Here is a 25,790-nt window from a genome sequence, read left to right on the forward strand (position 1 = left end):
CGACGACATTCCATGTTACACCTGTCACTGCTCACAAGGTCTCCTATACAACTGCCGCCAGCACAGGGGGCGTGTGATGCGCAGACAACACACTTGCGCATCAGTGCTCCACTATCCCATGACATTTGTTCAGTCAGTGTATTTTTAAAAGCATTCCACCTGTTCAATACAATATATTGTTTCTTATAGTTAGGATTTTACATCATTCTCAACATCCTTATTGGGACCTGTTTCGCCCCATATATTAGGCATCATCAGCCAATAACACACACCTCAAAATCATGAATAATCAGGATCCTGATTATATTTTAATGACCTGCATTACTTTTATAGTACAATGGATGTTGATTAAAAGGTACAATTTCATTTAGTGTTTTTATTTGACTATTTAAAGATTGCTTTCTTGGTTATAAAAATGCATAAGATAAATATTGAAAACTGGTGTAAATAATTATTGGAAACAGATTAAAATGTTCTTAAATTAAAATTGTTTGACTGTATTATCAGGTTCTTATACTTGATCTTGTTGTCCATTAATTAATATTTAATTCACATTTGAACACTTATACATGAAATAACAAAATATGTTACACAGTATGATCATTTACGAAGTTAAGAATCTGGTTAAAATTTCATAATTTTGTTTACTGTCGTAATTAAATGCTATTGTCGTCTTGAAATATTCATATAACTAAGCTTTTTTGTTGCTTGTTGATGTTTGATTGTCAAATATAACAGACCTATGTTTAAGGGTATGCCCTAAATTGTGGTTTGTTTGAAAACTACAAGTAATTATGGAAAATGTGAATGGTGTAATTTCTTCCACGTGTTCTTGCATGGTTGATCACATGCTGCCTATCTCCACAGAACATTTAGAAGTTGATTTCATTAGCAATCGTTCAATTGATTCTTCCATAGCAACACAAGTCTCAGTGCAAGTACTTCATCTCCCACTACATGGTGCATGATGAACACCTCCCATTGCAAAGGCTTTCCTTTTCTATTTGAATAACTTTGCCAGTATGGCTATGGTTTTCCAGCAATGCCTTATGCATAACTTGATGTTTGTGAACCCAAATGCAAGCCACCAAACACTTCCCAACACTGAAATCAGTGGTATCCTCCATTGCGCTACTGTCCCAAATAAACTGAGCAGGTATAATGAAAGCTGCTTTGTACTTATTTTATGATGGGGTAGTGCAAAAGTGACATTTTGTCAACCCTATATGAAGACATAGTTACCACATACTTGTCCTGTTTAAATTACATACTGTAAAATTTTATTCTGTTGAGTAAGGAGAATGTAACTGTCATCAGTATGTGTGAATTCATGAAAACCATATAAAATATATTGGGTGATGTAAGTGGAAGATTGTATCGCTGAGTATTAAATATATATAGTTCATCATTATATCGGCATCTAACAGACATTTTTTGTTGAAACTAGAAACTAATTCCTTCAGAACTTCAGAAGTCAATTTGGTAAGTACTAAAAGCATTACTTGGCACTAGATTAAATTATAATTATTTGGTAGTAAAGCTATGTCTATTGAAAATGATGTAAGTGGAAATGAAAAGGCTAACATTTCTTCAAGAAACTTCTCAAGTTGATCAAAATACCTTAAATTATTTAAATAAATACTATGAGCTTGAAAACTTAACTTTACAGACTTTGCAATAATAAGGTGATTAAAAAATCGGACTAAAGGGTATATGCATATACATAATTTTATTCAACACAAGTATTACAAGGAAATGTACGTGAAGATAGTCTGTATAATATAATCATCCTTTTAAATGTGGATTAAAATACGACATGGTGTTAAATGTTGTTGAAAATAGTTCAGAGCTATTCCTCAACTTCCATAGGTACTGAACAAAGTGTCCAGACATACTAGCAATGCCTGTGTTCTATTTGATATACAATCTGTGTAAATGAGATAAAATTTTAAATGTAAACATACAGGAAAATGATGCATTTTGATATGCTGGCAATTTGCAGAATATTTAGACCAGAATGACCAAAGAATCTGTGCAAACTGTTGTCAACAGAATAAATTCAAAAGGAAAGCAATGTGAAGGCAAGTATATTTCACAAATAATCAATTCTACATTTGAGAAAGTATTGAGAATAATAAAAGGTAAGTGGTCTTTCTAGGGGCTGAGGAAGTCACCCTATTAACGAATTCTCAAGTGCCTCTTGAGAGCAGGTCAGAAAGTCTGTATGACAAACTGCATCTGATCCAGAAAATCCTTCATGGAAGAATTCATTGATTCATATGAAGTAAAACATGAGCTCTCAAGGTATGCTTCGTTTTAAATGCTCTGCCACATGTTGCACAGGAATAAGATTTCTCGGCTACGTGTGTTGAGGAATGTCTTTGAAGAGATATCTTACTCCGAAAAGCTTTACTACATGTAATACAAGAAAATGATAAGCTATCATTATGAATTAGTATATGCTGATTCAAATTGGAACGGCTGGAGAATGCCTTACCACAGGTGGAACATTGGTGTGGCTTCAGACCTTTATGGATATAAACCTTATGTCGTTTAAGGTCGAAGGACCGTGCAAATGCTCTATCACACATGTTACATTGGAAAGGTCTAAGTGCAGTATGTATTGATAGATGATCTATTAATATTTCCCGGTTCCTAAAAGCACTGCCACAAGTAGAACAAGAGAATGGCCTACTATCTGTATGGGTGGTTTGGTGTCTTCGGAGGTGCGACGACTGTCTGAAAGTAGCACCACAAATCGAACAGGAGAACGGCCTAACTTCTGTGTGCCTAATCTTGTGTTTTCTCAAGTAAGATGCCGTTCGGAAGGTTTTCTCACAAACTGAACACCGATAAGTCTTCACTGCTGAATGAGTTAACAAGTGAGTTTTAAGATGACATTGTTGGGTAAACAACCGTGGGCACAGCGTACAGGAGAATGGCCTGCTATCTACATGAGTAGCTTCATGTCTTCGGAGGTGCGACGCCTGCCTGAAAATACTGCTACAAATTGAACAAGAGAACGGCGTAACTTCGGTGTACCTAACTTGTATGTGAGATAGCAAATGACGCTTCAAATCATTTCTTCGATTAAATGTCTTACAGCAAGTATCACATGGATACTCCGTCGCTCCATCTAATAGTGCAGTATTTTCCGCACTGAAATATACATAAAACTTAGTCCATTTCAGAGAAGTACAGAACATAAGCATAAGTTCACAAGAGAAAGTCAACATAATTAACAGTAAAAAGTGATTCTAGATTGATAATATACCCTAAAACACATACCTCCTAGGTCAATACTTTGAGTTACAGACATTACAATGCTGTACTGGAATTATTGTCTATAGCCCTACCTGACAAATTCTATGCAGAGTAGAAGTAATGTTCAAAGAGCATCAACATTTAGTGGATTTTCTGGTAATGAACACTAAATTTTAAAAATTTGTTGAGAATGGTGCATAGCATTGTCAATCCAAGGATCTTCTCTTATTTCTGGCATTGAGAAATTACAGAGATTACAGAAACTGTAATAAGCAGATAGTAAATTAAACAGTAGGACATTTCAAGACTGAAAAATTAATGCAAAATTTCTTTCTATTCCAGGCGATAATATAACATTTTATAACCTGTATATAATCAACCTTATGATGCAGATCCATGGGGCCACTTTTATTTTGAAGTGCATAATCTATACCTTTACTACTTCCCACACTTTTGGGAACATGCTGCATGTTTCTGATGTTAGTTTAATATACAGTAGTAATGAAAAGTAAATTGATCATAATTTACTATAGACCCATTTCTTTCAGGGTACTATAGCATATTATTTATTGTTGGTTATATATATTTCACTGGGGTTTTGTCAAAAACACCTTGATATGCAGCATGACATTTTGAAGGCAGCCTAAAACAGTATGAGGCATAATGAACTAAAATCAAAACAGGAATATTTTAGTTCTTCTTCTCTGATCCTCAATCAAAAGACAATTTTTTCTCTTTACTGCCATTTTTCTTCCCATAGGTGTTTCCTTTCTGCATGCGATTTTGCATTTACATATTCAATGATTTTGTTAATGAACTGAAATCTTAGCACGCTTATTCCTACTTTGCCCGCTCTCAAAACATTCAACTAAAGGCTTTGTGACTGTACAGGAGTCAAAAAGAGTGTAATGTATCTTCAGATGGCATTTTTCTTCGATATTTTCATATTTGAGCAGTCTCTGATGGATCTAGTGGGTCTGATCTGAAGCAGTGACAATTGAGCTGTTGTCTTATGGTTCACAAGTTTGCTAGATAGAATTTTAAACCATTAACAAAATCTTAAAATAACAGCAGAAGGGGTTCCTTTTGCAAAAAATAACTATGACATAGTCTTTAACATATTAACCACCACAATACTAGGTAGAAGTTAGTTCCTGGGGCTTAAAAATTATTTTGGACAATGTCAGGTATGGCTTAATTTTACAAAGAATAACATCAAAATGGTAAAACTGTAAATCTTTGCCAGAGTCTTTTTTGAGAAATGGCTTACAGTTCAAGTGGCCTGACTGATGCAAAACACTCACAAGGCCACTATACTCATACTGTGTGTTTCAATAATGCTACATGTTGTGGTGCCTGTATGTTATTGTCAGTCTTACTGCTGGTTCCAGAGTTAGAGTTTTATAGGCTTTATATGAAAACTTATGAAGAAGGGCAGTGCAAAACTAGATAACTGAAATATTGGCCAAGGATTCCTCTGGGATTCCAAATCCTCAATCCTCAGATGATGATTAAGAAAGAAGTTTTGAAATTTAGGAAAGTGGGAAAATATATCTAGTTGCTGGGCCTTATGGTGTTTGTCTGACTGTAGAAAAACCACTAGACAGATTCATGTGTTGGCTTCCAGACTACAATAGATGGATGTGGGTTTTATAAATAGTTAACAACAGACAGAATAAGTACATTCTTACCTCCCTTCTGGAATTGTATTCAATTTAATATAGGGGAGTATTGCGTAAGGGCCAATTTCAGAGTGCTAGAATTTCTCAAACATGATCTCAGAATGTGGTTGCCTTTTTGTCAGATTCACAAAAATATACTTGTGTGTGAAATTTCATGGTATTATTTCAATCAAAACAGTACAAGTCTAAAGGACTGAATGTCAAGAATGGAGTAGTGGACTCTTATGCCTGTTCTACATACAGTGCAGGATAGATTGTTAAAAATAATAATAATCTGCTATCACATTCAGTGCCAAAGTGTGGTTCTCGACCAAAAGCTAAATAAACCAACGTCAAATATCAGCCAAGGATGAAAAGAAGGCTATAGCACATATATTTGAGGAATCTTAACTGAAACATGATAAGAAGGCAAAGAAATGGAATACATGTTAAATGTCCAGAAAAATAAAGTATGCATGGGCAAACAGCATGCAATAAGAGCTGATGATCTCTCTGCTCATGAAGCTGGGAAGCAGATAGGAGATGTCAGAGGCTAAGAAGAAATGGTTCTGATGAGGGAACTGTCAACATCTTTCAAGATGGCAGGGTATGGAGATGAGGAACTTGCCTGTGTTGTTTTGGGCTTTCAAGTTTTTCCTTATCTGATCTTCCTGGCATTGCCTCATTATCCTTGAGTTTTTCCTATTATGCGTCTCCTTTCAGGCTTGTGTCTTTCTATGTATGACTGCCTTTATATTGTCTACATGATATCAATTACAGAATTAGGCTTACAACATAAAGTAAATTCATTGTCACATAGAGCTTTAGTGACTGAAACATGTGGTGTGTGTAAAGCAGGAGAGCTTAGTAATTAGAAAAGAGATCCACAGAAAATAATTGGGCATAGTGATAATGGGGGCATTAAAAGGTGCCCAGGAACAATATGACTCATGACACAGGGTTACTCATACCAGGAATACGGGAAAACCAGACATGGACAGTAGGTAGCTCTCAGCATGTGGTGTCTCTTCGCCAGTGGTGCACAGCACATCAATGCGGGGTGTGATGAACTTGCAAGGCATTACAGGATGTGCAACAGCTCCCCATACTCTGGATCAGACCGTCCAGCATGGCTTGCAGCAACACATCCCATTGGTGGACAACCTTACTTTGGAGGTCAACATTGGTTCCTGGTGGTGAAGTCAGGGCTGCAATCCTTCAGCCTAGAGCGTCCCATGCATTTTCATTGGACTTATGTCTGGGGAGTGAGATGATCACTCTAGATATGTGATACCTCATATTGTAGGTACTCATTCACAAGGTCAGCAGTGCATGGGGGTAGGGCATTATCATACACTAGATGGAACCAGCTCCATGTGCACCATGAAAAAGCTGCATATACTGTTGCAAGATGTCATTCCTACAGACAGCACCCATCACAGAACCCCTAGAAAATGCATGTAGTAGGGTATGTGCTCCCAACATGATGATGCCCCAGATGAGAACTTTGGTGTTGCCATATTAGTACCTTTCCACAATATTAGCAGAGTTGTAATGTGTCACAGGGATATTCCAGATGAACAGACTGGAGTTACTCTCCACGATAAACCCAACTCACCTGTGAAATGGACACTACCCCATCATTCCTGGGTCCAATCACAATGAGCAACACACCATATTTGACAAACCACGTGGTGTCTTTTTGAGAGGGGAATGTGTCTGGTGGTTCGCCGAGCATACAGACCAACCTTTCAAAGCCAACAATATGCAGTCTGACGGGAAGTCTGTGACGTCTTCATGCACTTGAGGCAAGAAAATGACCCTGGTGCTGAGATGCAGCATGCCCGTACTACCATCGAATGTTTCCTCCCTCTTGGTATCTTCTCCACAGCCGTGTAATGAATCTGTGGCCTACATTCATCTCCTGGCTCACACGGTGTTGACTGTGGTAAGCCTCTAATCTGCTGATGATTCGACCATGCGTAATGTCATCCAGATGTGTTCTCTATAACATCCAGCTTCTTTATGACTCAAATATTGTATGAAAAATGCACCGAACACAATGTCAGAACAGCTGTGTCCAAGATTAACACACACACACACACAGTTTAAGGCACACTAATTAGTCTTGTACTGAGATAACAGGTTTGTCATGTATTTTCATATTATCCAGTCACAGTTCAGTCCTTACATCATTACCATAATGCAACGATTTCTCATGGATCTCAAAGATCTCTTAATTTATGGACATGAGTGTATATATGAATATATTTCATAGAAATAATATACTGTATGTATATACTGTATATAAAGATTCATAGCCAGTAGTAGGTCCATTATCTCCTTACAGATATGCACAGGATATTCAGTACACTGGCATCATAAACAAAACTTGCCATACCAAAGAACAACACAGAAATATAATTTGTGCTTTGCAAACTTTTTGTTCTAAACATATGCTCATTAATTTTCTTGTACATTAATTACTGTTACAAAAATGTCCATTCTCTAAAAGGCAGGAAAATCCTTGGAGTATTGGATGGAAGGTATCCACTAAGTTCGCTAGAGTAGTTATTTGTCCCCAGAGATTGACCTAATACTAATTTGTGGTGTAGGATTGGCGAACCTCAATAATGGCAACATGCCTCTCCAGAAAACAAAATATTTATTTCTAAAGTTAGTAATTTCCTAATAGTGGACTGAATCCATACCCTTCCAGATAAATTGACAAAGTCAATACCACCTTGGTTAGGATACCAGAAATTTCTGTAAGACACTTCTAACTACCAAATGTACAAATCCTGTGGGCTGATGGATTTAAATTTAAGCTGAATACTGCATTTAACAACATGACCATCTACTGCCCTCTATATGGATGCTTTAAATTTTATTATAGAAGTCACTTACTCCTGTAGTGAGTCCACCAGTGTGTTGCATGCTTCATCCTGTTTTTCTATCTTCACATCCTGTAGGAAAAAAATATATTCACTACATTCTAGCACAAATTCATAATATAGATTTTTAAAGAACTGAGAACAATATGTGATACTTGGAAGAGCTGGATACTGATGTAAGATGTTGGTGGCAGTAATTATTTTTTTTCAAGATACTAATGCAAGAAGAGCTACAATATGCATCAACATACATTAACTTCAATATTGCTACAAACAAGAGTACATGGAGAGCACATGGCACAAATTGAGCTGATTAGTTAAGGTTCTTTATTATTTTCACAGACCTTCATAACATGCACTCATTGTTAAGGCAACACTCCAGAGATAAAAGTCGATATTTTGGTCAATTTGGTGAAATTTTTTAAATCAATGAAATTGAAAGGATTGAGTTTCTTTATTCTTGTCACGAAGTTATTCTGCTGAATTCAAACAATTTACCACTGTAATAATGCTTTGTTTGCCAATTGTAATTTTACATTTAAATCCTACTTTCTCCTATAATATTCTGGCAAATGTAACAAAATTTGTATGGTACATGTATCACAGTTATATTAAGAAACCTGTGTATAGAATTTTTGATTGTAGAATTTTTTAAGTAGTATGGATTTTTAACTCCAAAATTTTAGAACGTAAAAATTACACAAACATTAGTATGATATATCTCCTCATATAAATTATGTACAGAAAAATCGATAAGTAGTGCTTTTAAACGACGTATTATCTACCTAATTACAAATTTACATTAACATATTCATTACATTTAATGAAAACATCACCCGTCCACCTCCCGAGTCCCAGACTAGCATTTATCTCAGGGGTGTCGGTTCATTATTTAAGTCATCAAATATATATATAACGGCATAAATAGAACACGGGGATGAACGGAGCAATTTAAAATTAAAATGGGGAAGGCTCGATTGCAACTTGAATTTAAGGACTCCATGATAGGACTAGGAAGTGACTGTTACTTTAAAAAGGGCATCATCTAACTACAATAAAAAGATTATGAGAGTGGTTTCCTTTGAATTAATTTGCCAGAAGGGGCGGTTTATTACGCCATCTGACGTATGAAACTTTGATACATTTGGCAACGACATTTAAATTTCCACACATGTTACATACACAAATCACTTGCCATACCGCAAGTGGTATCAATATCTTGCTGGGTTGCTTCTGAAATAAAATGACATTTTGGAGGTATAATTTACGGATCGATTCCATTTGAATCGAACCGTTGTTCAAAGATATAGCTTCCTTCTATCGGGAGCCCGAGCATAACCCATGTTACGGTCGGCTTCCCGATTTAACTAAGATGACGTACTCCGGCTATATACATTTTTCCGAGACCGGTGCTCGGACTGGGTAATGTTTCTCGTGAAATGCGAAAACTGGATTCCACGGACAGTTCCTATCTTACGATATCCAGCTGATGCCATACCACTGAATCAGCATTTATATTTTATTTACATGTGATTTGAAATGTTGCAAAGTAGCCTCAACAGACTACTGACACAGATGAGATAACGAGAAGCAGTTGGGAAATACCGTGGCAATGGCCCCCCCTCGCATCGCGAGCGAAGTAAACAAACACGCAAGTATGACTGTAACATCGTCCCATACGGAAACCGTACAATAACGAGGTACCAAATGACTCTAATATTATCATTCTCATTATTCAACATACGAATAGAGGGATGTTGTCACCAAATAATTAACTCCACCGTCGTCACAATATTCATGAAATTATCATCCTTGAAATTATTATTATTATTATTATTATTATTATTATTATTATTATTATTATTATTATCAACGGTTCCTGGCACTGTCACGTTTGATTAATATCGTCATTATTATGCGGGATGCAAACACAAATGGTTATTACTGTTATTATTAGTATATCCCTCTCGTGGTTATTATTATTATTAATGAATAGGTGACTCAAGATTTTATTATTATTATTCACGTCACTTAAGAGGTTATTATTATTAATGGACCGGTCACTTCCGCCAAAATATATACAGATATCGGTCGCAATTACAAATATTTCACTGATCAACCAACGACATCATTACTGATATTATTATGACAATTATTATTAATCTGACCGTGATGATTTAACATCGTCCTTACATTATTATTATTATTATTATCGGTTGCATATTATCATTTAGATTCCCGTTTAACATCTTTATCAACGCTCAATTAATTACGGCGGTCCAATCCTTTATCTGCAATATTTATTATTATTATTACTACGACATCATGATTATCATCGCTCGTCATTACAATGATTACAACATACGATCATTTATGTGGAATCTGAACTCTCCTTATCCTTAGATCCGTTGTATCTCAACGAATAGCTGTGCAGTCTATTTATTTCGTACATGCTGTCACGGGTTCGAATTCTCCCCGCTATGTAACTCAGTCTTTCTCTGTGACACTGCCCGTACATTTTACACTCATATCAATATCCTAAGTGTCTCTCGTACGGAATTTATTTTCCTTTCTATCTCAATATTCCTTGATTCATTTATTTATTCCTCACAGAATTATCAACTGACTTATTTATTCCACTTTTGACATCGTACGACCTTTTATTATCTGACTGCAAATTCTTTAACATTTTCTATCTCATTCTGATCTACGCTTTAGTTCATTCTCCACAAATAATCGTAACATCTTGAAATTATATTTACCAAAATTTGACAATCATGGTTTCGTAATATTAGTCCTACGTGTTCCGGCTAATGAATCGCAACTTTAAGACACGACATTTATACGCAAAAAAAATATTGGACCGTAATTTAAACCACACGTTCATAACATGTACGGATTATTAGCACCGATCTACATTTCAATATTATTAATTGATCAAATTAAATTACCACGCACTTTAATTCCGAATTAAAAAACGACATCCCGTCATTAAATGATTCCCAATAAACTCAACACCGGATCACATAAATTTATTATTACGCACTGCTCACTAAATAATCCAATATCACATGAATTATTATTATATCCAAATTATATAAAAAATATCTTCTTCAAAAAAAGTAGTTATATTATTTATTTATTATTATTAATAAAAAAATAATTATTTTCGCCTGTTACACGGTAGTCCACTCTTAATATGTTTAACGCATAACCCCTTTCACAAACTCGATTTATTCTGGCACTAATCAATCCCAGATATGATTTACTTGGAAATTATTATTATAATCGCTTCTCACAAATTTAACAACTTCACTTTGAAAATATGACCATATTAATTACAACAAAACACAACTGGTATGGCGAAGCTGGATTTTCCTTCAATGTCATTACATAGCTCGTTAAAATGATAAAACAGAAAACACATATCGGGTCTTATTTAACTACCATAACCAAAATCAAACGTAAAGAAAATTATTGACTACAAAGAAATATGAATGCATGCATGACTTAACGTACTACACTATATATACAAATTTACATCTCCAACAAACTGAATACATAAAAGACCCGATTATTTACATTATTATTATTTACTACTGTCCGTGCTACAAATTTAGGATGGGGTCGTTAAGCGACCCATCTTGTTACAGAAGGTAACCAAGTATAATCAAATTATTCCCATTTTCCCCATCACGATAACATTTCCCAAATATTATTTACAGTTTAGTACTCATCTTAGTTATCGGTATTCCATTACAGCTTTGCAGATGAGAGGCTCCTCCGGCCCCTCTCTGCGTTTTACTCCTCCATTCTTGATGGCGTAGTTCCACAAAAGATTTCCTGGCACATTACCATTTTACACTCGTATCTTAATTTCCACAAACCTTCACCATTTACAAAGTTAACACTGAATACTTTAACTTTGATACAACAAATTACTATCCTAGACCCAAGAATTTAATATTTACACTCTTTAATCTTCGTCCAACTACCGCACAATGGACCTGGACACGTACGACGAGGTGTCAACTTTTACGCCCGTCGCGATACGCCCGATTCATACGGCATTCTTGACGTGTTCAAGATATCGGTTCGATATAGCAAAGTACAGGCTACTATTCCCTGAAAGTACTGTTCGTCACACAGTCTGTTATGTACGTACTTATGGTGATATACTTTATACTACTCTCTTGCAGTGTAATTACTTTACATCACTGATATTCATAAATGACAAACACTGTCCTACGTTAACTATTTCTAGTTCATTTTGCTTGAGCGCGATCACATTTTACAAACACTGGCGGATGCTCGCGCCATTAAATGACTGTACATCCGTAGAATTCTAAGTTATCGGCGACCAACAGTTCAGCTCCCGATATTCAATTCAAGTGTACCGCGACCGTCAATTCAGCTCCCGAGATTCACTTCAAGTGTGTTGGCGAGGATCCCTTGCCCCGTATATATGGATGAAGCCTTTTTCCCGCGGATTCGTTGACGTCATACCCCTGAGGGAGGGGGTGGATTTTTAATATCGGTGCTTGCACTCCGAATTGGAAGTTAAAATTTACATCAAATTAATCCACTCCGCTAGCATATCTGCTGGATTAAATATGAACTCCTGGTGATCACAGATTTAGGAGATACGGGTGGATTTAGCTCCTCACATTTCGCGCCTTCGTAAGCGTCCCTTACAACGTGGTCTTTGTCCAGCCAATGAGATTCAAGCTGTCTGGTTTCCAAGAAATCCAGCCTTCAATTTATTTAATTTGCCAATAATTATTGATTATTTTTCCATGCGTGACATCTAATAAATTCATTACATCCATCCGTGTACTCACAATAATTTATTACTGAATACTTTTGTAGTTACGAAAATATCTCATCCATCATTCCTTAAGATGGTATCCCTGAGCCTTCCATTAAATTTTTACGATTGGCCGGCAAGCGGTCACGTGATTTAAATCTCCACCTGCTCGAACTTAGGCTAGCGAACGTACACGCAGCCGCTGTAATTTTCCACGAGCTCCCGGAATTTCCGTCCTGCCAAAAATATCCCAAGGTATTACTCATGTGGTGAGTTTCCTTTGTATGACTCTCCCCCTTCCTCTTTCTGACCAAGACTTATTTGTGGACTCTGTATTTCCTTGTTCGCCAACTAATGATATTCCCTGCTGTGAAGTAGCTAAAAGTTGTCGTGTTGAGCTAATCCGTCAGGCTCCAGTCTGTCGTCCTTCCTTCGCTCCGATTTCGACATTACATAAACGAAATATTTTCAACTACACTCCTGTATTCCAATAAATGTACCATATATCATTTTATCAATCAAATCATGACTGACTATGGGCCTAAGTCACTCGGGTTCAGTATTATCTACCTAATTACAAATTTACATTAACATATTCATTACATTTAATGAAAACATGGAATTAAACGTTCAAAAGAAAAAACATTTTGAAAATATAACTGTATATGAAAGAAATGTTCGTGATATTTCTACTTTTATGTAGGTGAGATTCCCACAAAGTTTCATGAAAATCTATGCATTTGGTAAAAGTATCTTTTTATATCCGGAGTGTCACCTTAAGATAAAGCATGCTCCACAAAAGAGTTTTCATAATTGCATGGAACTTGACGTGGGTGAGTCGTATGTTGACGCGAGTGGTTAAAATATCATAATTTTTATATTGTTGTCGACAGGGTAGCTTCTTGTGATGAAGATCAGAGCGGAGGTGTTCTCTGTGACGATTCCCCTTCAGTGATGATTGTGCTTTTAACCTTTTCACGGCCGGGTTTTGATGAACAGAAGCACTTTTACAGATAATTTTTCACTGATACTTTTAATGGAATGCATATCATCCCCTTAGCCCAATACGGAGTCGGGGATGATGTGAGATTATATCTTACAGCGTATTTTTACAGCCTGATGCCCTTCCTGATGCCAAGCTCAGTTGAGAAGATAATGAATGTCAAATTAATGATGGGGAATGAAAGCAGGTAAGAAAATGGAAGGAATCCGCCTGTGGCTTATGAATAGGAACTGTTCCGGCATTTTCTTGGGAGTGAAAAAAGGAAACCACAAAAAAACTTTTGCTGGGACAGCTGACGGTGGGGTTCGAACCCACTCGCCTGCTGAGTGCAGAGCTTGGCTCCATAGCGGTAGCATGTTAATACGCATGGCTATTCCGCTCGTTGATACTATTACTGAAATATAATGAAAATAATTGTTGATTCAAGAACTGGTATTATCAAAATCATTGACATTCAGGGAAAAATAATTTAATAATAATAATATTAATAATAATCTTATTTGCTTTACGTCCCACCAACTACTCTTTTACGGTTTTCGGAGACGCCAAAGTGCCGGAATTTTGTCCCGCAGGAGTTCTTTTACATGCCAGTAAATCTACCGACACGAGGCTGGCATATTTGAGCACCTTCAAATACCACCGGACTGAGCCAGGATCGAACCTGCCGAGTTGGGGTCAGAAGGCCAGCGCCTCAACCGTCTGAGCCACTCAGCCCGGCACACGAATTTCTAAAAAAATCACTAAAATGAATTTACTTAACCTCTATAATTTTGTATCCTTATTGATAATTAAGAACTAAATATTACTGTTTTTTTACGTTAGTGAGATCTTTTTTTACAAATTTGAGTACTATATTAAACATTTCCCTTTAATGAGCCTCTGATTGTGTATGCCTCTAATTTTCGCTGGGATTGAGTTCCAGACATGTATGGTAGCAGGTATGAATGAGTCATCGTACAAGTTACTGTGATGAATGGGAATGGACAAGAGGGAACGTGTGGATGATCTTGAGCGAGCTCTATTGGAAGGGGAGAGGTATTTAAAGTCTGTTCCAAGATAGTCTGGTTTGCTTGTTTGCAGAATACTTTGGAGAAGGGAAACAGCGTGGTATTTACGCCGTTCAGTTAATCTTAGCCATGACAGCTGAGAGACGAAAGGACTAATATGAGCTTGGATTGGGATATTTAATACAAATCAAGCACAAGCATTGTAGGCTCACTGTAGTCAACATGAAAGTGTTTTGCTCATTATAAACTACATCTCCGTAGTCAAATATTGGAAATATTAGAATCTGAACTAATAATTTTCTTTTGCTTCTTGGAAGGAAGTCCCTCATCTTTTTTGCAGAATGTAATGAATAGAATACTCTTTAACAAATTTTTGTGACAGGTCCCAACCAACTTAAATATTTATCGAATATTCCAAGGTTCATTTCATGATCGCTAAATGTTACTGGTATTCCACTGAGCATAACACTGGGTAGAGATGTGTTTTGTATTTTAGCATGAGACTTATACACACCAATTATGATAACAATTATGGTTGGTGGTGTAGTGTAGTGTGTTGTCTGAATATGAAGAGAAAAGTGTTGTGACAACACTGACACCCAGTCCATGGGCCAAAATAACTAATCAGAGGCGATTAAAATCCCCCACCCATCCTGTAATAAAGTCTCAATGCTAACCATTCAGTCAATGAGTTGGACAGCAGTACAAAATGTTCATTGCAAATTAAATGTAACGGAAGACAGGTATGCTATGAAACAAGTTGTGTACTTATTAAAAACACTTCATACATTTATACTAGGGATATTTGACAACCACATTAGAAAAAATAACAATCTCGACAACCAGGGTCAAATGGTGTAATGGGATTTCCAGACTACCAGGTTAAATTGTTATTTCATTATTATGGGGCTTAATTCATTCATGATAACCAATAAGACATTTCACTGAAATGGGTGTTATTTTGCCTAGTTCCTTTATATAAATTAACATTTAATAATATTTTTACATTCTTATATACTTATTTTATCATTATTACAATTAAACTTATGTTATACAATTCACTATACTGTATACAAAAGAAATAGTACATATTGCACGTTCGAATTTGGCCCACTTATATATGGACAACTCACTCTAGTGAGTGCGCTCAGTACACTTTGGTGATGTCATCGGGGAACTGATTCCTCGCATGCGACATTGAATGCGACCGCGGAGTTGTAGGAACCGATTCTCACGATTCCAAGACTCATTCGCGCACATCACTCTCTTAAACTGTTTGAGAGTTACCTGAGGTGGATATCTTAGCTCAATAACCCTGTATAATTTGTTAATAAGTTTAGACAGGATGTACACCTACCTGGACACCTCGGAATTGTTGTCAATAGGGTAGCTTTTTGTGATGCAGACCAGAGCAGAGGTGTCCACTGTGATGATTCCCCTTCAGTGAAGATATGTGTATTTATGTGCCGGTTCATCCCAGAAGTATTTCTGCTGATGTATTTTACTTCTTTTGAATAAACAACGCAGCAGACTGAACTATGCAACATCTCTTCAAGTGGTGTTGGAGATAGTCTACTAATTGTGAAAAATATGAGGGTTATTTATGTGACTTACTTCCTCGCTTTCTGGGCTGGTTGCCTGTGACCCTGTTGGAGGTGCTCTGTGTACTGCTTCCTCCTCGACAAGGGGTGATGTTGGGAGCAAGGAATTGGAGGCTGGAGGGGAAGTTTGGAAGGGTAGAGTGGATGGGAGGGGGTTTGAACCTGGGGGTGTTCTGAGTACATGTTTCTGATATTATCTTTCAAATACTGATTACTGATTAAGGGAATAGTTGCATCATAAAGAACGTTATACTCCGCACGGCTCTACTTCTAAATTGGTGTTTTAGCAGATTTTGGCTGTCTGGTGATTATGCGCTGAAGCATAGGCATCCAACCAATCCCAATCTGCCATTCATATCGATTTATATCGGCAAAGCACGATCTCGAAACCCAGCTGCCAACTCTAATATTAAATTCGCCACGTGGTTAACCTATCTCACACGAAGCCCATCAAATTATCAAGACAAGACAAGACAAGGCAACCTATCTCGCTCAGCGTGTATGGTATTTGGTATGCTTCGCGATCTTTTGGATTTTCCTTCAGTAATTAGTGTGTTTTTCATATTGTTGGAGGGTTCTAGTGACTGAGATCAGTGGAGTGTTCCCTCTGTAGGCCATAACCTCCTTTCTGTGCCAGCCATTAGCGGTGAGTGATGTTTTATTTCCTCAATCTCTTTTATTCTTAATAGTATATTCTCTTATTAGTGTCAGATGTTGTTAGTAAGTGTAGTTTTTGTTTTCAATCCATATTCATAAGTTTTTCTGAGTATGGTATTACATTTTACAAGGGCTGTTTACCGCGGTCGTATTGCATCAGCTGTTCTCGCGGGCGTAGCGCGCTGGCAACAGAGGAAAGGCGATGCTCATTTGTTTTGCGAAACTTCAATTTAGAAGTAAGGCCGTGCGGAGTATAGTTTCTTCTGTTATTTCAATAAGGTTATGGTTTAGCTTGGTGTACTGTTCCAGATGTATGTAGTGTTCTTCATTGATGTTGAGCAAGGTACTTTTGGATGTTATTTTGAAAATTTTCAAGTCACCTTCGATGTAGGAAAATTTGTTTAGAATCGACAATGTGTTGCCTCATCAAGGGGCCAACATCAGCCTTTGTCAAATGAGCAGTACACAGGGCACCTCCAACAGGGCCACAGACAACCAGTCTAGAAAGATGAGAGAGTGAGTCATGTAAATAACCCTCATATGTTTTTCACAATTCAGTAGACTATCTCTAACACCACTTTTATCTTCTTTCATTTTAGACACCCAATGCTACCACTACCAACAGATCACAATCAGCCAAATTACTTGAATTAAGGGACGTTCTCTCCTAATCAAAGTCACATAAATACAGTAATAGTCCACATGAGGCAATACATCAATGAGAGGACACACTCAAGTTTTATATCAATGTAGAGCTTCTTTTTGAAGTGATTAAAACAAATTTTAATTGTGATGACAACATTACTCATTTACCAATTTTAAGTATATTTTTTTATTACAGATGCTGATCTAAGCATGCGCACATTTGACTGGCACAAACACATTAAAAAATATATATATATTTTGATATTTCTCACCAAATCCTGACAAACAGTATTAGCATTCAAACATAAGACTATGCATGTGAACTTCAAGTTAAACATCATCTAGTGTAACATCATTATTTGAATATAAGATTGTGCAAGTGCACCTCAAGCAATAATTTTAGGCATGAAATTCACCATTCCAATCTGTTATTGTTACATTTTACTTTTAGGATTTAGAACTGCTTATGAATCTTGGATAAAGTAATGTTTCATATTGGTGTATCTGCTATGTTGACAACTGATCTTAACCCATGGTTACTCGCTAGGTGAGCGCGGTGCTCACCTCCGTAGTATATTGCTTGTTGTTGGAATGATACACGACCTTTTCTTTTGAAACTCCCTATACCTTTCAAACAGTCTGTTCGGAAGTGAAGGTGCCAGTTATTTCAGTTATATATGTAAACAAAGACCCTCAGCCCATTATTAGATGCGACAGTGCATGTCTGGTGAGCGGAGCGCTCAGTAGCGAGTAACAGTGTTACTCAAATTTTTCGCATTGTAGTAAGTCGAGTTTTGTCTTAAGCTTGTGTTAGTGTGAAATATTTATACTGTAACTGTTGTTGGTGAATTTATACAAGCTATAATGGCGTCCACTGAAGATACTTTCGTGGTTGAGTGAAACGGAGGAGGAAGTGGACTTGAACAATGAAAGTGATGGTAGTGAAACAGATGATGTTTACGAAAGTGATCATAACTCTGAAACAGAAGTGTCTGCATGTTCTGAGGAAGATGAAGCAGTTTCGTTGATTGAAGACCACATTCCATTCGTTCTCGGAAGGGATGGAAGTACCAAGTGGGGCCTCCATGCACTCCCTACAAATATTCGAACATGGAGACATAATTTGGTGTCACATTTACCTGGAGTGAAAAGGAAAGCCCAATGTGTCAAAACACCTATTGAATCGTGGCAATTGTTTTTTCCTACGGAAACTCTGCAGAATATTGTCACATATACGAATGCATATTTAGCTAAAATGAGGGTAAATTATGCTAGACCTAGGGATGTTCCGGATACAAATATTGACGAAATTAGGGCTTTGATAGGCTTACTGTATATGGCTGGCGTGTTGAAATCGTCACATGTCAACCTGAACGATCTCTGGGTAAATGATTCAACTGCTCCATTATTCTTTCGCACTGTGATGTCCAAGAATTGGTTTTGCACACTGCTTCGTGCTCTGCGATTCGACAGTATCTATGATAGAGAAGAAAGAAAAAGAACTGACAAACTTGCTCCCATCCGGAAGTTGTTTGATGATTTTGTCTTCCGCTGTTCAGATGTGTACCAAGCTGGTGAATATTGCACTGTAGATGAAATGTTGGAGGGCTTTCGAGGGCGATGTAGCTTCCGGCAATTTATGCCTAGAAAACGTAATAAATATGGAATTAAGAGGTTTGCTTTGGTGGATTCCAGGGTGTTCTATACCCTGAAATTGGAAATTTATGCAGGACAGCAACCTGATGACCCATATAAAATGGATAATAGCGCAAGCAGCGTGGTGAAATGACTAATTGAGCCAATTGCCAGCACAGGGCGTAATATTACAACAGACAATTGGTTTACCTCTGTGCCATTAGCCATCGATCTTTTGGAAAATCACCGTACGACGATTGTCGGCACACTCAGGAAGAATAAACGTGAGATTCCCCCTTCGTTTCTTGATGTCAGAGGGAGACCAGTTTATAGCAGCATGCTTGGGTATGGAGAAAAGTGTCTCTTGGTGTCGTATGTTTCAAAAAGAAACAAAAATATTCTCATGCTTTCTACAATGCACGATAGTGACAAAATTGATCCACATATTGAAGATATGGAGAAATCGGAGGTGATAACTTTTTACAACCTTACTACAGGCGCAGTTGATGTTGTCGATGAAATGAAGAGTCTATATTCAGTAGCTCGAGTAAGTTGTAGGTGGCCCCTCACTATTTTCTTTTCACTGTTGAATATTGCTGCTATAAATAGCCAAATCATTTATCGCAGCAACACAGATCATACGGCGCGAGTATCTGAAATGTTTGAGCAGAGAGCTGGTAAAATCACACTTAGTTACATGATCATCAGTTGTAAATCTGGATACAATTTTGAAAATGCAGATAAGAAGAGAAGCTGGTTTGCCTGAAGTGGAACAGCAGCAACAGCAGGGTCCTCATGGGGTAGAACGTCAAAAGTGCATGTATTGTCCATGCAAGAAGAACAGAAAAATGACCGCTCGATGTGTGCAGTGTGCTGCGGCCATTTGCAAAGAACATACTGTAATAATGTGCAAACAGTGTTCCAAAAATGGTGCTGAGTTCAACGAAAGTGATGAGTGAGTGTAGTTCGAATGTAAAATGTGAAATGATGACTAAGTGTGTAAAATATTTGTTTCCTGTTATGTTGATTTATATGTTTGAATAATTTATTTTGTACTAGCATAATCCTCCTACGTCAAATTTGTTTAATTTAATTATTAGGGTTTCTAAATAAATAACTGTTTGTTCAAATTTAAGTATTCGTGTTCCTAGCGCTGTGCTCAGACGGTTCAGGAACTGGCGCTCCGACCCCAACTTGGCAGGTTCGATACTTATTATTATTATTATTATTATTAGACAGAGGTGAAATGGTTTTGAGAAGTGAGGTTGGACTCAATTTGATGTATTAAAAATACCTCCATCTTTATATGGGCAAATTTTGGCCTTTTAAAATGAAGGTGAGCGCTGCGCTCACTAGCGAGTAACGGCGCTTGTAAAGACCTAGCGAGTAATGCCGGGTTAATGACATGTTCAGCAGCTGAAGATGATCCCCAGCAGGATCAAAACTAGTGCTGTGATTGTAATGTATTTTTAAATTTAAATACATACACTTGTAATTATAACAAGTATTGATTAGGTGGAGACTCTCAAACCTGTAATTCTGTACCTTTAGATGTAAGTTTTCCAACTGCAGCTATTGCCACTTAGAACAACAAACTAATGCCCACCTCTTGATGTGTACTCTTGCAGCAATATAAGATTTATATGAAAAGGATTGCTCATTTTGTAAGACTGTAATGTGATAAACCACAAGTACAATAAATTTTCTACTTCAGCTTATAAGCCAATTTTGCAATATGGCTGAAAAAAAAAAGGTATGATATTGACAAACACATAACATTGCTTAAAAATGTAGATAATATGGTTTTTAATACTGAACTGCTTGAATGTGAAAGTGATGTCACATGTAAAAGTGTGGCATTATGACATTTTGCTTTAACCCTAGAACTGGCATTGTTAAATCTTGTGGTGGCAGCCATATTTGGCAGCTTTTACTTATTTAACTAAAATACAAAATATCCACAAGATACAAAATAAATCTACTAAGCTTTATATATCCATGTATAGCTAATACACTGAGGATTTCGTGGTGACACAAAATTGCAAAAATGTTTTGACAAGAAAAATATACAGTCTGTTCAAAAAGTGTAATTGCTACATTCAAAGTAATACAATTTTCAATCATACAGTATGCACACAGAACCGGAACATGTCGCAAACAAACTGAGATATACAGATCGTTAATAATATATCTGTAATACACTAACAAAAGTTTTGTTACTCTGAGAGGTATATTCTTGGAAAAATTAGGGAAAATGTACTGGCACACATTCATTTTGAGGTGTGCCCTTATACTATGTTGCCATGGTAGGTTCGTCACCACTTTCAATTTCCAATATGCGATGCAAAGAAATAACTGATAAACATTCCAAATCTGACTCTGAATATGTTGGTTCATTCTCAATAACCTCAAATTCAGATACGCTATTCAATCTTCTAATAAATTTTGCACTACTTCATTACTAATTTTTCATAATGAAGATGTCATATTTAGACACACCTGTACTAACAATGTATATAATCAATGAAATACAAATATATAAATCCCACCAAATGGAAAACTACGAAATAAAAGGAAATAGAATAGCAAAACATAGCCTGTTAAGGTTTGTTTAAAAACACTACAAAAAATGGTTCACAAACAGTTCGTCAGAAAACTGCACTCATTTTTTCCTGTGAAATTGCGCACAAAGAGATCATAAATATGAATGAAACTGAACTCACGGCTGCTGTGGACATCGAAAACGAGAAGTAGACTGTCACGACATCTGTTGAGTAATAAGGAAATTGCGAGAAGAAATATGAACATGCTGAATATTTGACAGTGGCACTAAAGCAGGGACCAAAGTGTTGAATATTCAACAGTTTCCAGTTCTAAGGTTAACCACTGCATTGAAATATCATTCCTACACTTTAAAGACTAATAACATCACTATTGGGTCAGTAGAACAAATGTTTTATGTATCACATTAGAGGTGGACAAATCTGAAATAATACTGATTTTTAATTTTTTCAATTAAAAATTAACTCTTCAAAGCAAACGCTTATTTCAACTCACCCTAGAAGTGGAATTATTGCTATTTTCGTATGCACCTGCAGAAATAGTAGACATGGCCACTGAATGCATTTGACAGCTTTTCATGACTTTTTAGCAAATTACTTGATAATTTTTAAGCTTTTCACTGCTGCGATTGAGTATACTTGAGCTACCTGAAATGGCCCTCGAGTGCTGCAATAGAGTATACTCGAGCTGGACTGCGCCGCCAGTGCTGCAGTCGAATATACTCGATCTAATACCAATATAAATGGTCTGTTATTGGACATTATAAATTTACCAGCTAACTCATTCCTGGCAGCGTTTCAACCCAGTGTGCTAAGTTGGGCTCATCAGTTGGTAAATAGCACACCCACCAAGATGTATGGCTAGTGCATACCGTGGAGGCCACTACGTAGGCTACTTGAAGCCATTGGGAGTGCCAATGCACTACGAGAGACTTAGTCTCATTACCAAAAATTGATGCCTGCCATCAGATGATATAGGTGTTGATTCCCATAGGGAACCTGAAATATTTGTCCTGAATGAGTAAATTCATAATACCAATATAAATGGTCCGTTATTAGACATTATAAATTTTCGAGCTAACTTATTCCTGGTTGATAGCGTTTCACCCAAGTGTGCTAAGTTGGGCTCATCAATTGGTACATAGCACACCCACCAATTTGCCGTATAACTGTGTTATACGCTTCTGCCATCTACTAGTCACACTTTAAACTAAGTGGTATATATTTTTTCTGCAAGTAGTTCTGCAGGAAATTTTTTTCTTTTGTCATAGTTGTAAACATCATGTTTGAATGATAGCTGCCATGTACGAACGTAAGATGCACCCCAAGGAAATCTTACACTCTTAGAGGAGATTGAGTCTGATGTGCATTTCAACAGTGACGGTACTGTTATTGAAGATATTAGTGAAGTGACAGGGAGTGATGATAACGTTGATAGAGATGATGATTTGCTGCCAAAGAGAGGAAGAAATAACACTGACCTAGGTGTGCTCACATGGTCGGACGACGAGTTTATGCCGAAGGAGCATGCATTTCAAGTGAGAAACCTAGCTACTTCAAATAATAAATAGATTTTTGAATGCCCTGAAATGGATTACTTTGAGGTATTTTTAAATGATGTCGGCGAGGGTAGCGGACAAAGCAAACAGATTTTATAAACAGACAGTTGATGCTAAGTTTATGGCAAGTTCCGCTCTATTATGATCAATCTTGTGTTTAAATAATCTTTCTGCTGTTAATTGTGTGTATGGTTTGGTATTGTGTGTAAATATAGCAGGCATAGCTCATAATGCAAATGAAAATTTCTATGCATCTTCCTAATGGACAAAATTTTTGCCACCTCATGAGGATTCAAGCCACGGATCCCGAACACGAACTATCTCCAAGAGTGTATAAATAAGGGAGTAAATTAAAATATCGTATTACTTCTTTAAAATATCGTCTCAAAATATTATTCTGTAGTTAGTGTTTGTATTTCGTTTAAATTGGCAATAATATTTGAAGAGTTGTTGGCTGAAATAATCCAGCACTGGGGACCAGCCTGACTGAGAATTCAGCAGTGAAAAGGTTAAAATACATTTCTTAAAAAAAAAAAAAATTCTTATATTGGACCAACTGATCCAAACAATTCAAATGTAAACCACACGCATAAAAACTAGTGATACCAGGACACGTTTTGACCTAACATGGGTCACCTTCAGCTAGTATACATGGGAACAAGACAACTTAACATATCTGAAGTGAGAAATATGGATGAAAATAATAGATGGAAAAATGCAGTGTGACATATTTTTTTTTTTTAAATTACCACACATTCTGTTTAAAATCATCTTCACGAATACCACAATAAACTCTTCCAGCTGAGCGTTTTTAATTGTTTTTATCAGTATTGGACTGTAGGCATCTAGACAGACTATAATGATCATCATCCCCTTGTTGAACTCATTTTAGAATTTCATCAAGATTGTAAAACAATGCATTATGTTCCCTTTCAGTATTAAATTATCTATTATTATTATCAAACATTTTTGGTAGGTTGTCTTAGCTATCATGAATATGTGATAACAGTTCTTGAACTCGGAAAGCTAAAATAAAAGATTTTATTGAACAGAACAATCTTGGTACTTTAAAGTATCATCAAGCCTGTAGGTAATTATCTAACAACACATTTATAAAACAATACATCTTTTTTTTTCTGTTCATTAGTTTCTTGCTCACAACAATGCATACTTGCACTAAACAACATGATGTTAAGCATGATGATAATCATAAAAACAATTCTTTTTCTCATTTACACACAAGTGTATATTGCAAAGAGAGCATTTTGAGTGAGGCTTAGACTGAATTTTATTTGCTGCACAAAATTCACACCTTCTTCTGATTGCTTCAAAAACAGGCCAATGAGCTCCTCTGTTCTGAAGCCTAATGTCATTTGACACAGAAAATCTGCCTTTTCTTCTCAGCACTGGTGGTAATGCACTGGCAGCTCCTTCGGTTTCTTGTGGCCATTCTCTTTTTCTTTGCAGCACCCTTGCTTTTGTGAGTAGCCCTTGGGTAACCTGACGTTTGAACTGAAGCATAGAAATTTGACCATTCAATTCATGATACACAACAAATGCATTCACCAGAGCCATTTCAACAAAAGCAAAAAAGAGGTGATGCCACCATTTCATGGCCTTACGATCTCTATCATAAAATGACCTTAATATGTCTCCCTTGTTGATACCACCCATTTCCTTGTTATAATCCAGTACTGCAGTAGGAACCTCTATTTCTAAGTTAGAACCATCCTTTTGTGTCCTACTAACATTCGTAACTTCAGTTCCATGATAGTTTGATAATAAATGCACACAACGGTTATCTTTCCACTTGAAAAATATAAGGCCTTGATCTGTCACACTGTAATAAAATTCACCATGTTTCAAGTCCTTATCACCACGAAGAGTTGGCAAATCATTGCGATTCGAGCATACTGTACCACAAGCATAAATTTGAAGAGTTTTTAAATACTCAAACAATTTCACTGACGTGAAAAATCTATCCATAAAAACAATGTGATTTTTACCACTCAGATCTCTAGTCAAAGTTTCAACCAAACTTCTGCCTAAACCAAATTGTCTTTTAGAATCCTCAGAGTAGTGTGATTTCCTTTGGTAGACAGAAAATTCGTATATATAACCTGACTTGTCTGACCGACACCATAATTTATATCCTTGTTTGATTGGCTTCTTCGGATTGCACTGGTTAAGAGTTGAGCGCCCTTTGAATAACACTATACTTTGGCACTGATTTGGAAGTCTGCATTTCCGGAACTTATCATTCAGGTCAGTAATCAATGGCCTAATCTTACAGAGTTTATCAGTATTATTGAGTGGAATGGAAGAATTGTCACTGATATGAAGATTGGAAAGTATCTGGCGAAATCTGTCTCTCGGCATAGTCTGAGGCACAATCGTCACTGAATAATCAATGTCATTAGACCAATAATTCACCAAATGCGGTAACTGATGATAGTCAAATAAGAACTGCAGGCCAATGAAGCCGTACATCTCCTG

The 25,790-nt window shown here is 36.7% G+C and overlaps 1 protein-coding gene across 4 annotated transcripts in view; it reads right to left on the bottom strand.

Annotated features, from left to right (window-relative positions):
• Positions 1–1,768: 1,768 nt before the first annotated feature.
• Positions 1,769–25,790, bottom strand: part of LOC136881750 (zinc finger protein 79) — a 181,128-nt gene continuing 157,106 nt past the window's right edge. For 2 of the 4 annotated variants that reach the window (XM_067154179.2, XM_067154180.2), the window contains 2 exons: positions 7,833–7,891; positions 1,769–3,159 (listed from right to left, as the gene is read on the bottom strand). In XM_067154179.2, coding sequence (XP_067010280.2) covers positions 2,268–3,159; positions 7,833–7,891 — 951 coding nt within the window. In that variant the 3' untranslated portion in view covers positions 1,769–2,267. Of the gene's footprint in view, positions 3,160–7,203; positions 7,892–25,790 lie in introns of those variants that run through there. The other 2 variants (XM_067154181.2, XM_067154182.2) reach the window with 1 other exon arrangement.

Source organism: Anabrus simplex, chromosome 10, assembly GCF_040414725.1.
Source record: "Anabrus simplex isolate iqAnaSimp1 chromosome 10, ASM4041472v1, whole genome shotgun sequence".
NCBI classification, from domain to species: Eukaryota; Metazoa; Arthropoda; class Insecta; order Orthoptera; family Tettigoniidae; genus Anabrus; species Anabrus simplex.